This window comes from Calidris pugnax, unplaced genomic scaffold (genome assembly GCF_001431845.1).
Source record: "Calidris pugnax isolate Ruff unplaced genomic scaffold, ASM143184v1 scaffold25, whole genome shotgun sequence".
Taxonomy (NCBI): Eukaryota; Metazoa; Chordata; class Aves; order Charadriiformes; family Scolopacidae; genus Calidris; species Calidris pugnax.
The window spans coordinates 5,389,950-5,405,203 of record NW_015090805.1 but is presented as its reverse complement, the minus strand read 5'-3'; the positions used below and the strand labels follow the sequence as shown (position 1 = coordinate 5,405,203).

Here is a 15,254-nt window from a genome sequence, read left to right as displayed (position 1 = left end):
AGGTAACCCACCCTTCTTTTAACGGCTGGTGACAGGTCCAATGGCTGAGCAAAAATCAGTTGAAGGAAAGGGAAGTCTTGTCGGAAATGAGATTAATCTTGTAACGAGTGTTCAGCCCTGATAACCCATCTGTGCAGAGAACTGCTTTAACTGGAGAGCAATTAACCTTCACCTGACAAGCTCTGTCCAACCGTTATAAACAACATTAAAGGCACAGGATCCCCCTCTTTTTTCCCCCTTTACGTAGACTAAACAATCAGATTCTGAATTCCATGAAAATGGTACATGTAATGGTGCCTTGATGACAAATCGCAGGAAAATTTTTTAAAGGTAATGGCTGTATGGAAATAATGTGAAAAATGTCTCTGGCCACCACTTTAGTGAGTTGATCTGATTAGTAAAAAGCAACAATTTTGAGCACTTCCAAGGGAATACCTTACACATGAGGAAAGCTGATGTGAATACGCCAAAGACTAACAATAATAAAAATGTATGCAAGTAGATAAGAGGTGACTAACCATGTCCCAGGAACATTGCATTCAGGACACAGCACGTATTTCCCCAGCACCCCTGTGAGCCCAAAGCCAAGGGGAACGTCCTAGAGCTTCTTCATCCATGGCCTTGTGGAAATTACTTGTCAAAACTAACTTCAACTTGCAGAACACATCTGCAGTAACTGGACTTTTGGGTCAGGTCCCCAGAGGACCTGGTCTCCCATCCAACAGCCAGTGCTCCAAGTGATCTCTGGAGGGGTCTGTAAATCCAACCGCAGATTCCCAGCCTGTTAGACCACAATATAAACTTAAACAACTGCCTTTCCCGCAGTAGTCTGAGAAGATAACTGAACGTGGGTCTGTTCTTCAAAGATGAAAAGGCGCAATATATATGAAGCCACAATAGCAAAGGACTACTCAACTCAACAGGGAAAGGCCAAGATACTGATCTCAGTCAGAGTGGCAGAAACCTGGAATGACTCCAGGGCAATTGTAAGCAAAACATTGCACAAAACTTGGGCTGAGCTCCTGAATAACTTCAGTGAAAGCCTGGCTCCAGTCAAGCCATTGGCCAAATACTTTTGACTTCATTTTGGCCAATTTCACTTCAGATTTTGTAAATCCTCATTCATTCTATTCATCTGCCTGAAAGCAATTACCCTGAAGTTATGATTAGCAATGGAGGTTTTCTGTCTTTGTTTACTTTTCTTTTGCTCTAGGTTTCTCTTTTTCTCAGCAGAAGTTCAAACATGCAGGTTAGTCATGGTTTTATTTCTCTGTACAGTGAGGCAAAATTTCCATTTCAGTCATTTTGGTTGAATATATATGTCACTGTGGATTGCAAGAGATGGCTGTGACTTTTTAATATATCCAGGACATGCTCTGAACATGCTTCTCTTTTTGGAGCAGGCCACCTCAAGGGTTAGTGAAATGTGTATTTTATTCGGTGGCGCACACAAATAAGGAAAGGATGCAGGCAACAAGGACTTGGAGGGAGGTTGCTTGCTCTTCATCTGACAGAATGGCAATGTATTTTGAAGTAACCTGATTTGAGTACTGTAAAACATAGGGTCACTTTTCCTAGCATTGCAGAGTAAACACCTGATATTTTATAGTCCAACATGACAGATTTGGTCTTAAATTTTTCCATAAACAGATGTTTTGTACTGTGGCTTAAATGTTTAAATAGTAACAGGTAGAACAGTACCTTTATATCATACAAGAAGAGCTTAGATCTTTTCAGTGAATTAGATATTAACAAATAGGAAGTTCCTATTGAAAGCATTTCCTGTATTGGTAGTCCCTGATTTTGGCGACTTATCTGGGTAGGAAATGAATGCAGGAAGTATCTGTCTACAGACTCTTTATCATCAAGGTAATTGCTGTGGCAGCATTTTACTGTTTATCAAGGTAATAAACATACTGTCTAAAAAAAGATGTTTTTCAACTCTAAAGAATGAGGTTTAAAAAAATAATCTTACAGGCTAACATTGCACTTACGCAAAATCTTCCATGTAGAATTAATATGCTGCTTCTCTCAGCACAACTGTAATTAGGGATTTTTCAAACAAAACACTTCCAGTCTCCTGTGGCTATTTTCCCAGTTATAGCACTGTTTCTCTCTATCTCGCATTCCCATCTCTCTTAAGTCAGAAGAGTTCTGCCACTTCCCATAAATAGTTATTCACCACCCCTTCCTGCAGGTATTTGCATATACCCAGTCCTTGTAATGTGTTGTTGTATTTCCTTCCCATCTATCAGGCACTGCTTAACCTGGCAACAGATACATTTAACTAAGCGAGTCAGAACTCTTCCTAATGAGAAAATGTTATGCCAGCCTAGTGACACCATTTTCCACCCATCAGTTGAAATATACACTCCAAATAAACCTACTCTACAAGTGAAGGGAGACCATATCATATGCATTCCTTCCATTCATTCATTTCCAAAATCCACGACTTGCCTGGTCCACTATATGTGGGTGATTGCTTGGTGTGTCCTTCAGCCTAGCCTTAAAAATTGCTATTACTTATGATTCTTTTTTACCTTTAAATGTTCAATGACATTTTTATGTCAAGAATTGTCTTTTTATTCATTTCACTTTGAAACAAATTAAATCTATGACGTGATAATTACCAGAAGTGGTAATCACTGGTTTGTACACAGTAGTTATTAAAAAACATTACTAATGCTACTTGTTTATTACCCACTAATATCCCTTTCCTGAAAGCAATGTTTGATCTTTCTAATAGGATGACTATGTGCATAGTAAAAATTAGTAAACTGGTGACTAAGGATGCATGCCAAGGAGAGAGATAACTTCCTTGTGTTTGCAACCTGAATCTCACCAGATTTCCTGAAACTTCTCCTCCTTCTGTTCACTGTGATGAGTTGTTTACAGGGTTATACAGTCCGTCTTTTAAGGGGGGTGGTGAGAGGAATGAGTTGAAGGACGCAGTACTATCCGACATCAGGGAGGCTTGGTTACAACATTTAAAATAACTCCTTCAACCATAAAGATACATTCATTCTTTAAGGAAAGGATTGATAATTTTTTCACATGAGCACTTCGAAGTTTATTGTCATTGGTGTTTTGAATGTAGTCAATATTTCTTCTATAACACACCAATATACAGGTTAAGGACAGCAGGATGACTAGTGGAACACATGCCATTTCATCAAACCATTGGCTTTTCATTACTGACAATGTGAAAAGCTGCCAGTATTTCTCTACTGTATAATTATCTATCAAAAGAAATTAATTTTTAAGTAGTTAATGATGAATCTGATAGAAAACACATTGCAGTCAGTGAAAAGATTTTTGATAACTTGACAAGGTTTGGCACTGCATGTGATATTTTCTACTATATCACTTTTATTTTCTTAAAATTGATAATACAAGTGGTACAAATCCAATTTTTCTTTTTCTTTTCTCCATTTTGCTGATTTTCAAAATAATGCTGTTGGCATGAATTAGAAACTTGCACTACGAAGCCTGCTTCTTTTTGAGTGTGGAGCAGTAGATATTTTTACTGCATTATAAACTGTCGCTTTGAAAATAAATACCTTCTTTTGGCATTCACATTTCTCAAAACTACTTCTGTATTTATCTTTCAGCAAGTCATTCTCCAAGAGCACTTGATTCTTTTAACATTATTTCTGAAAGGCCTCATGGAACTTGCTGAAAAACATTTTGCTAAGAGATAATATAGTTCTTGTCAAGAAACAAACAAACAAACAAACAAAACAATTCAGACAATCAAACATACGCATTTTCCAGCTGATGTTCCTGGCCTGGGGACTTGATTCTGGAAAGAAAAATCCTTGTATTTGCCTTCGCTTGGCATATGTAGCCACAAACCAGATTGAGCTAAAAGACTGCTAATTAAAAGCAAAAGTAAACAATACAAAAATCCCTAAAATACCTATTTCTGTTCTTATATGACTATTTCTTCCTTGAATTGTACATTTTTATTTGACTCAGAAATACTTTTTTACCTGGAAAAAATTATAGGTCTAATTTTATTGCCTTTATTGGAACAAAATCTTCATGAAATTGGTGGAAACTTTGAATTAAGGAGTGCAGCATCAGGCTAAGTGGTTTAAGGCACTCTTGCTGTTCTTATTTCTGATTCATCAGAGCACTCAGGTGTGCGCTTATCTTTAAGAGGGTTGTGTCATATCACCAAAGCCAACAGAAGTATTTACAGGCTTAAAGTTAAATATACCACTGGATCATTTGCTAACTGAGATTAGAACACAAAGAGAATAAACTTTATAATTTTTTTTAATGCAAGGAACAGAAGTACAAATTACTGTATTAGTTCTGTTGGATTCAGTGCAGATGCAGTCCTCTAAACAGAGACTTAAACATTTCCATACGTCAAGAACAGATTTTTTTTAACTGTCTCCAGCTTTTCTTGGATTTAGAAATATTTGAGTGAGTACTTAGATTTTCAAAAAGAAAGTGAGAGAAAAGCAATAGTATAGAGAGAAGCACAGACTAAGATTCGTCACCAAAAAAAAAACTTGCTACTATATACTGCTTTAATCAGTATATTGATACTCTTTCAAACCTTAGAAAGGCTTGAAGAGTCTCGTGTCCTCTATCAAATACACAGACTTTTTCTCCCAGAAATTGTAGCTTCCATGTGAACAGCACATTAGAATTCAATAATAGAAGGTGGACATGCACATATTTATAAGTAAATTAGAGTAAAAGAAATATCCACAAATGTAATCAATAAGTCATTGAAAAGTTAACTTACTGAAGAGCTTTTTTAAGAATAATTGCATTGGCAGGCAGGGAGAGAAATATAACAAGCCTTGCTACATGGGAAGGAAGTAGAATTGTAGTTGTAATTTTCCAATTAATATTCTTTCCTCCACTTGAAAATAAATACCTTCTTTTGGCATTCACATTTCTCAAAACTACTTCTGTATTTATCTTTCAGCAAGTCATTCTCCAAGAGCACTTGATTCTTTTAACATTATTTCTGAAAGGCCTCATGGAACTTGCTGAAAAACATTTTGCTAAGAGATAATATAGTTCTTGTCAAGAAACAAACAAACAAACAAACAAAACAATTCAGACAATCAAACATACGCATTTTCCAGCTGATGTTCCTGGCCTGGGGACTTGATTCTGGAAAGAAAAATCCTTGTATTTGCCTTCGCTTGGCATATGTAGCCACAAACCAGATTGAGCTAAAAGACTGCTAATTAAAAGCAAAAGTAAACAATACAAAAATCCCTAAAATACCTATTTCTGTTCTTATATGACTATTTCTTCCTTGAATTGTACATTTTTATTTGACTCAGAAATACTTTTTTACCTGGAAAAAATTATAGGTCTAATTTTATTGCCTTTATTGGAACAAAATCTTCATGAAATTGGTGGAAACTTTGAATTAAGGAGTGCAGCATCAGGCTAAGTGGTTTAAGGCACTCTTGCTGTTCTTATTTCTGATTCATCAGAGCACTCAGGTGTGCGCTTATCTTTAAGAGGGTTGTGTCATATCACCAAAGCCAACAGAAGTATTTACAGGCTTAAAGTTAAATATACCACTGGATCATTTGCTAACTGAGATTAGAACACAAAGAGAATAAACTTTATAATTTTTTTTAATGCAAGGAACAGAAGTACAAATTACTGTATTAGTTCTGTTGGATTCAGTGCAGATGCAGTCCTCTAAACAGAGACTTAAACATTTCCATACGTCAAGAACAGATTTTTTTTAACTGTCTCCAGCTTTTCTTGGATTTAGAAATATTTGAGTGAGTACTTAGATTTTCAAAAAGAAAGTGAGAGAAAAGCAATAGTATAGAGAGAAGCACAGACTAAGATTCGTCACCAAAAAAAAAACTTGCTACTATATACTGCTTTAATCAGTATATTGATACTCTTTCAAACCTTAGAAAGGCTTGAAGAGTCTCGTGTCCTCTATCAAATACACAGACTTTTTCTCCCAGAAATTGTAGCTTCCATGTGAACAGCACATTAGAATTCAATAATAGAAGGTGGACATGCACATATTTATAAGTAAATTAGAGTAAAAGAAATATCCACAAATGTAATCAATAAGTCATTGAAAAGTTAACTTACTGAAGAGCTTTTTTAAGAATAATTGCATTGGCAGGCAGGGAGAGAAATATAACAAGCCTTGCTACATGGGAAGGAAGTAGAATTGTAGTTGTAATTTTCCAATTAATATTCTTTCCTCCACTATATGATAATGGAGGGAAAAAAAAAAAAAAGACCAGGACAAGTATTTTTACTTCATCCCAAGGTAACACTTAAATAATTTTTGCTCCATTCTATTAAAAAAAAAAAACACCAAAAAAGACAAATGCCTAATTCAGGAGACTTTGATATTTTCTTAAATTGTATTTACAGTAACTAGTGGGATGTCTATAATTAGCAGCCCATAATGATTTGATGGTCTCCAGCTTCAGTGCTCTGCACCGTTGTGCTACTGCACACACATATCTTTCCGGTACCACTGTCGGAAAAAAACTTGGCAAAAAACATTTAACCCCTCAAATGCCAAAACCCATAACAGTGAGGTCAGCCATGTGCACACCATGTATAGGGAAGTGAACGCATTAGAAATATCAGCCCCCAAATTGTGTACCGAAACCAAAGTCCTAGCTGTGGAGGCGCACACCTTCTCCCACCACTCTCCTCCTCAGCGTTTCCTACGTTGCCCTCCACGGGAGACAGCCCTGCTCCCGGTCGGAGGGAGAGGTGCCCGGCCTGAGAGAGGGTGGTCATTCTTACCGCGTAAGGGTCAGAATTAAAGTAAGACATCCATGCTGGAGTCTAGGAAGAGGGCACTGCTGTGTCCTCCTTCTCAAGAGAAACCTTCCACTGCGGCACTTTCCCCATCATGGGGGAGAGGGGGAAGGGGACAGCAAGAGGATGGCAGGGGACAAGCAGAGACGCATCTCCCGGTAAAGCCACACTCATGACGTCAACCCCAGTGCCAGAAAACGTACTCAAACGCTTGTCTTCACAGATACTGATTAGCCCCAGTTAAGCCAGCCTGTTTTTTCACGATCCCTAAGCGTCCCATGGGTCTGCCTGCAGATTTCTGATAGGAAAAGGATGAATCAGATGTGGTCTTACTGGAAGGCCACCTTTGCAGGTGCGTACATTTAGAGCAATTTCTACTCAGTTATGAACAAATACATAGCCATTTGCAAAACGATTTTGACATTTAATGACTCCACGGCTTCCCTAAAGAAGAGAGTGAATTCCTGGCACAGAGATCCCAGCTAAAGCTTTCCACCTTACTTGGCCACAGCCTTTTGTCACTTACACCGGGATAGCTGGGGTACCCGCTGCCAGCAGAGAACACAGGTCATTATACTGAAATTGCAAACAAAAAAATCTTTGCTAGACATAACTGTTTAGCAAAAGCACAAACACCCGTCTGGCATTGAAATGGAATTTCTTTATTTCGGAAACATCTCGGTTAAGTGACTTCTTTATGTACTCAGTACAGAGAAGGAATTGAATCTCTTTGGAGTGGTTTAGCTTCATGTCACAGTACATTTCCTGTATCTACAGTACAAAGCACCTGTCATTTCTTTTCACTCATTTTACATTTTGCACTTGCATAAATAAAATCCTTGCTTCAGCATATAAGGCCTTCCCAGCACCCTGGGTACCAAAGTCCTCAACTTTTTGGAGTGCCTATTTCTCCCAGCAAGTTTCACACTCCCAGATAAGGAGACAAAAATGTAGATTTTTTTCCACTCAGGAGACTTTGCTGTCTGCATTGTGTTAACAGGCTGCATAAGGCACAGCTGCACACAGCCTCTGCTCACCTCTGTAAGGTGGAGGTAAAATAATTATGAGATATCATTTACAATCATCTACCCTATTATAATTCAGCCAACACAAAACATCAAAAAATAAATAAAAAGAGCTCCTCAAAATGCATACAACATCTAATTTCATTGTACCATCATTTTTGAAAAAATATATCCCACCAACATCAATAGTGCATTCCGATTAATAGACGCAAACCCCAGCGTTACTATCTCAGCTCAAAGCCCTTCTTTTAACAATGCAAAACTTGACTCCCTGAACCTCAAGATTTTCACAGAGCGCCTGTAATGTTCTGTGTGGTCTGAAGCGCACGGCAAAACCCAAGAAAATTCAGCGGTTTCAGGAGCTACTTAGCATATAATAGGCACTGGCCAGCAATTCAAAGGAGATTCAAATCTTTGTCTCCATAAATAGCCCCTTGAAAGCATTAGCGATTGCAAAAACGAGAAGGTTCATTAGTTTTTTTGATCACACTGTCTTCAGGCAAGACTTTCAGATTTCAAAAACTGTAACAAAAAGCATCAAATGCATCTTTAAAATGTAAACATCTACGCAGAAGTTACTGAGAAATCAAACTGCTGCTCCATTTAGCTAATGGCCAGGCACCGCTGCTATTCCGTATCTCTTACTAAATCTCTGGCATAATTAGAAAAGTACAGAAATACACAATACCACGAAGAAAACAAATACCTTGATCCCAAATCTGATAATACAACGCCGCAGAGTCCTCACTGTACATGCTGGTTTGCTCTTTACGTAAAATTAGTTTCACTATCACAAAGCGTTTAGTTACAGTTATACTTCTGCAATTAATCACAGCTATTGCTATATCTGTAACTGCTATCTATTGCAACATACAGAGAAGCAAAAACTAGATAGATAGACATATAGATTTATTCAGCTGACACAACCTGAAAAACTCGTCAAAGCCATTCTTAAAAAAAAAAGCAAACCATGCACCGAGATCAATTTATAAGCCAATTACAGAATTTTATTGTCAAAAAAATTAAAAGAAAAGAACACACCCACGAGATCTTGCCACCACCATTAAAATAACATTCAGAAAGGTCCCGAGTATCAGCATAGCATTTCTAGAAAAACACATAATTAACACCTGCATGAGAGAAACAAGAGCTGGTGCCTCTCATTCCCGCTTGCTAAGATTTGTGCCCCATCAAGAAGAGAAACATTTAAAAGTATCCAAAAGTTTAGTGCTTTTAGGAACCCTTTTTTTCCTTCCAGTGCACACCCTCTCCCCTATGGCAGTCCGCAAACACAGCCAAGTTGTCAGAATAATACCTACAAGAAATTTCAGAAGCTCTCATAAAAGGGCTTCGCATATGCAATCCACAGCACTGAACAGTGAATTTAAAAAACCCAATTTTTTTTCCGAGTTTGAAGTTTTTAAGCCTTGCGGATGGTTGGAGTAGGAAAAAGGAAATTTACTAGGCAGTACAAAGGAAATCTTGTTGTCCTCTATTGTGGCAGTGGGGGTGTTGCCCAATTCTAACTTATCTAGGTTGATAAAGGAAACCAAAGAACACGCCACTGAAAAAAATTCCAACAAAAAAGGTACCCCTTTCTTACCTTAATAGTGCTTGCCATAATGTGATCAAGATTATTGATCGCTAATAATTGCTAATAATAATTATTGCTTCGCTCTGACCAGAAAGAAGTTTTGATGAGGTTGTTTAGAGCGGATGAGATTGTGCTAACTCTGGGAAATGAAGTCAGCCAATGGCAGGAAGAGGTTTCTATTGGTCCTGGCCACTGCAGCTCGAAGAAACAGGATATTTGGGAGTGAAGAGATAAGAGTCCTAAAACAATGTTGTTTTTCTTGATGATATATGACTAAATTTTTTTAATTATTTTTTTTTTACAAAAAAGTCAATTGCCTGTGACTGCCTGGGCAGGTGTGATCTGATGTGCAGTAAGTGTGACATGCCACTACGAGGCAGGATGCAGATGTCAGATGAAATGGGCCAAATTCAGCACTAGTTTCATGCAGTTTATTCACTGGGGAATTGCTGATTCAGGGCCAAAGCCAGACTTGGTATAAGCGGGTGTAACAGCAAATATGTTAATGAAGTCTAGCCCCGCTTACACCACATCTATATTTGTCCATTAACCTCATTCCTGAATTCTTGAGCTATTGACACTTTCTAGCCTATCTGATTTAGCGCATTTTTTTTTTCATACAGAAGAAGCAAGCGGACTGCAGACAATAATTTCTTTTTGATGCTTCTTTCTTACCAAGGAAAGGAAGTCACAAAAAGATATAAATTTCAAAAGCAAGTGCCTGATTGCCATAAGCAGTCTTCAATTTTCCACTCTCCTCCTTTACTTCACAGCTCTATGCATACATAAAAATGAGATGGTTTCACTGGTGATTCCTTTTCCAGTTGGAGCATGATAGTCATTCTTTACTCAGTGTTACATTTTTATTTGTCCTTTTGTAGCATTTGGCAGTCACAGGGCACCCCAAAACTATCAGCTGTGCAAACAAAATACTGTCCCTGTCCCAGACCCTTGCTTAGGAATGCTGAACTAAAAAAATAAGAAAGGTGAAGTATTCAGACAGTACCAGCCAGTGTAGAAGTTTCCATGTAAAGAACCACATGGGATCCATTGCTGGCACAACCCTCTTGCTCTTATGATTCTTGCAACATTTTGTGTTTTGTGAAAGACAGTTCCTGGTGTCAATAGATTCTAAGCTTTCAGCTAGGAGAGAAAAGCTTGAAAATGGGACCTTCAAAAATTGAAGGAAAAAATAAAAGAAGTCAGAATGTATTAATGTCCATTAACCTCATTCCTGTAATTTTGTAATCCTGTAAATCTTGTAATTTTTAAAAGCTGGTCCTCCTCAATGCTTCCTATAACTATATAAACGACAGATATGTTGCTTGAAAGCACTGCAGCACTGGGTAAATAATTCCCACTGTAATAAGGTCCTGCCCTCTGACCAGGGACTCTGGTATGATAAAAAATCCCAAGAAATAGTGATGGCTTGTCATAGCTTTATTTAGTGGAGGCAGATGGCCTCACCCTCTCCTAAAGCCTTCTTCTCCTGCTCCTTAGGAAAAGAAAAGGAAATCAGAGCGTTGCCCTCTAACTGGTGATGACTGCTGGTATTTGGTACACATTTTTTCCAAATGATACCCAATGATAGTGGTAAGCCCCTGTCCACTATTCCCCTCCTATCCTGACCCGAGGAAGGCAACATGTGGCCAGAGACGCACCCGGAGGACATGAATCACTGCCTGCTTGGACCTTGGGCATTCATCATGCAGGTGCTGCTCCATCTCACGCAAGAGTGGGCAGAGGAAAGGCTTGTCCACCTGCTCCTGATAACAAGAATGGCTCTGCCACTCACTAGGTCCTGGGAAATCCTCGTTACCAGGTGCTCCATGGGGAACACAGAGCTGGAAATCCCTGAGCACAATGGAGTGACACAGGACCAGTGCAATCAGGATCTGGCAGAGCTGCTCCCGGAGAGCCCCTGTTGGAAGCTTAGCCTTGTGTCTCCCAGTTGGGCCTGTATCCCAACTCATCTCCAGCTGCCTCACAAACCTCAGGGGCTGAGCAGTCCTCCAGCTGAGTCCCGATCCCGATGAAGGGACTGGGAAGGGGAGAGCAGACACCCTGCTTTTCCTCCCTGCTCTGGACCCTGAGGTGCCACAGGATCAATTCCCTGTACAAGTTTGGCTTGATTTTATAGTTCACTTTAAGGAGCTCTGGCCTCTTCCACTGCAGAGATGACTTGTGGTCACTTCAGAGCAAACCCAAGTCAGGACTGCTGTGCAATATTCTATATACTCTGTTAGTAGGTTCATATAGAAAACGAGTTTTGCACTGCTGAATGTCTTCTTGCAGTCCACATCCACTGAATTCCTGTGCTTCTACAGAGTAGGTAACTTCTGGTAACTTTCCTATTTTCATTATGAACAGTATGAAAAGAAAGCAATTTACAGTAATTGTATTTCATGGGGATGTTGATTTCCTCCCTTTTCATCTCCAAACAATGAGCAAGACAGCCAAAAGATTAGAACCTTTTTCTTGAGATTTCAAAGCACTGTATAATGTTTCAGTTGGGTGACTTCCACTCCAGTTAAGCCCATGAAATTCTGGATTTTTTTTTCTCAAATATATTGAGAGGCTTGAAGTATAAGTTCCAGCTCTCCAATGGATGGGATCTGACAAATTCATTCACAAGCAGTTTTTAGTTATGATTCTTCTCCGGTCTACCTCTGTATACATAAACCTCCTCCTGATTTATGTAGGGCTTTTGGAAGCATAAGGCAGGCAATATCAGAGTCTGCCAAGCTCTATTATTATTATATAAGTTTTACAGAGCCCACAGCCTGGTAAGGATTTTGCCATTTTAAACTGGCACATATTCTGTGCCAAAGAATTCAATGAAGTTTATTTGACTTTCAAGCTAATACCCACAGGCAGATTTCTGAGTGCTTATGCTTATGTCAATCCAATTGCAAGACAGAGCCTTGGTATTGTAAGGAAAGGAAAATATTGGGTTATCAAATCACCATCATCCAGTTGCAAAAGAAAAGTAGTACAAACACTTCTACTATTTTTCTGTTTTCCGCATTTTGTTAAGGTTAAATAGAAAGAAAATATGTCTTTGTTATGTTAGGCAACTATTTGCTATTCTCTGAAATAATGCTGTGTGAGTTTGGAAAAATGCAGCTTGGTCAACAAACAGAATGAAAACACAAAAAAGTATTAAAAATCCACACAAGCCACCTAACACTACCTTCCCCCCTTAATTTCTCTCTCAAGCTTGTCACCCGATTTTCTGGACTTTTCTTCTACATTCAGGCCTGCATCTAGACACCACAGAGAATCAAAACACTACTGCATGTGCTTAATATTACACATGCGCTTAAGTTAAGATCAAAACAGGAGTTTTGCACGTGCTTTAGAATTACAGCTGTGCTTAAGGTCTTTCCTGAATACAGACAGGCTTAAATACTACATTAAGTGCCTTCAACCTTTAGGACTAAAGAGCTCCCTCTTTTGAGAAGACCTTTCTCAGCTGGAGACGAAGGATCAGATCTGTGCTGATCTAAGCCTGCTTAAACAAACAGAGTCCTGTGTGGACCTAAAGATTTGGTCTGACCATGAAAAAGAAGTGATTAGACTAAATCCTAAACACAGAAGATTGATTTCCAAAGAAAACAGTTATTTTGCTTGTTGCATCCTTTCTAGGTTGTACTAGAAATATGTTCAACATGCACATACTCACCTAAACACATGTAAAATATTTTCAGAGACACCATTTCTCATGTTATTTGAAACACCACTACTAACTCTGAAAAACAACCCTTCCTCAGATTTTTTCATATCATATCCGCTAGTGTGTTAGGATGTAGGAAATATATTGCAATATTCCCTATGTAAACAGATCTGCAATCCATCTTGCTGCTTGGGAGGTAAACGAAGAATGCTGCTTTCAGCCTGGGGTGACCAAGGGACCAGAGGCGCGCTCTGCTATCCTCACGACTGCTGCTATGTCTTCTACTCTCACAACGCTGGTTCAGCAGCCTGTCCAGATAGATTCTTTCCTTTTTAGTTTCAAAATATTGTTAGTACTGCTAACAGCGTGACCCTCATCCCTTTAACTGTACAGATTTCTTTACATTGTCAATAACGCTGGGTAAATAATTGGGCAAGCTGGCAACATATTCCCCTTGTGTGTTATGCATAGTATGCATACGTGTAGTGTCTGCAGACGTGGGTATTAAAAGAAAAAATGAGAAGACAGAAAAGAAAAAAGGAACTCTGTTCCTCTTACCAACTTTACAGGTAAAAAGGAGGCTTTCCTCTAAGTAGAACCAGGCTACAAATCAAAAAACTTGAGTACAATAAAACACTTTGCATTGCAGTTTTTGGAAGCAGATTTTAAGAAATTCAGGCAAATTAACGCTACTTTGTGGCACATGAAGAGACACCTAAAAAGGTCTTAATCCTCTCAAAAAGATGTAGTATTTTGCTTAAATGGAGCTCCAAACTTCAGTTTGGCCATACTGATTTTGGTGTGTGAGGCCCAAATATACTCTTACTGAGTTTTCAGCAAGCCCTTCAGCAGGACTTCCTCCCTTTAAGTCAGAGCTTTCAACTGGCTCTGAAGAAAAAGTCAGTAAATCTTCTCACAGAAGGGGAAACTCTCCCCCCACCCCAAAGCAAGCTATCACAAATAGGCTTTTAGCAGGGGAATAAACAGGGGTGTGCAGAAGAAGAACAGAGTTTCACAACCTGCCCCAAAGGGCTGTGGGACCATGCTGCTCCAGGATGTTGGACTCTTGTCCCCCATCCCAAGGGCTGCTGGGCCTTTGGGGCTGCCCAAGGGACCTCTTACTTCCACACCTGAGCGGGTTTGATGCAGCACCAGGTCTGATGGTAGAGGACTAACTCCATCCTGGGAAAAAATGGTGTCCAGCTCTGTAGTGGAGAACAAGTCCTATGAGGAGAGGCTGAGAGAACTGGGCATATTTAGTTTGGAGAAGAGGAGGCTGAGGGGAGACCTCATTGCCCTCTACAACTACCTGAAAGGAGGTTGTAGAGAGGCGAGGGTTGGTCTCTTCTCCCAAAGGAATGATGACAGGACCAGAGGTAATGGTCTGAAGCTGCGGCAGGGGAGATTCAGATTAAATATTAGGAAGAATTACTTTACTGAAAGAGTGGTCAGGCGCTGGAACAGCCTGCCCAGGGAGGTGGTGGAGTCACCATCCCTGGAGGTATTTAAGAAACGTGTAGACGTGGCTCTTCAGGGCATGCTCTAGTGCCCAAGATTTGTGGTGGGGTGTAGTGTGTGGGGTTGTGGGTGTGGGGTTTAGTTGGTGGGTGGTGGTTTTGGGTTTGTTGTTCTTGTGGTGGTTTTTTTGTTTGTTTGTTTTTTGTTTGTTTGTGGTTTTGTTTTTTTTGTTGTTGTTTTTTTTTTGTGGTTGGACTCGATGATCTCGGAGGTCCCTTCCAACCACTAAGATTCTGTGATTCTGTGACCCATGGCTGGAAGTATGGAAGCCAACCCTGGGAGGAGGGTGCTACTCGGAATGAAGCGAGGCATTTGCTTTAACCAAACTCCAACCAGTATATCAAAGCAAGCAACCCATGTAAAGCCACATAATTAATACTAATTATCACCACCTGGCCACTGGGTCAACACAGCACGCGTCTCACGAAAAGCACCCTTTCCTCCAGCATCATTTCCAAGCTTTTGCGCTTCTCCTTTCCCTGATTACCGGGTCTGGCACCACAGTGGGGCGAGGAGGAACATGTCCTCATCCCTTCGACGTTGCCCCAGTTGGTGCCGAGTGCCTGTAGGGCCCCCGGGAGCAGCGGGCAGCTGGGCAGCGGCAGTCACTAGAGGGTGCTCCCTGCCCCTCTAAAGGAGAGCGGCTGCCTCG

At 39.8% G+C, this 15,254-nt stretch overlaps 1 protein-coding gene across 8 annotated transcripts in view; it reads right to left on the bottom strand.

Annotated features, from left to right (window-relative positions):
* The window catches only part of ERG (v-ets avian erythroblastosis virus E26 oncogene homolog), a 110,160-nt gene that overhangs the window by 58,864 nt on the left and 36,042 nt on the right, over window positions 1–15,254 (bottom strand). For 2 of the 8 annotated variants that reach the window (XM_014938249.1, XM_014938252.1), the window contains exon 1: window positions 9,418–9,546. The exons of 4 other annotated variants lie outside the window; for them this stretch is intronic. In XM_014938249.1, the coding sequence (XP_014793735.1) occupies window positions 9,418–9,435 (18 nt within the window). In that variant the 5' untranslated portion in view covers window positions 9,436–9,546. Of the gene's footprint in view, window positions 1–8,520; window positions 8,592–9,133; window positions 9,210–9,417; window positions 9,547–15,254 lie in introns of those variants that run through there. 2 more of the 8 variants (XM_014938253.1, XM_014938254.1) reach the window with 2 other exon arrangements.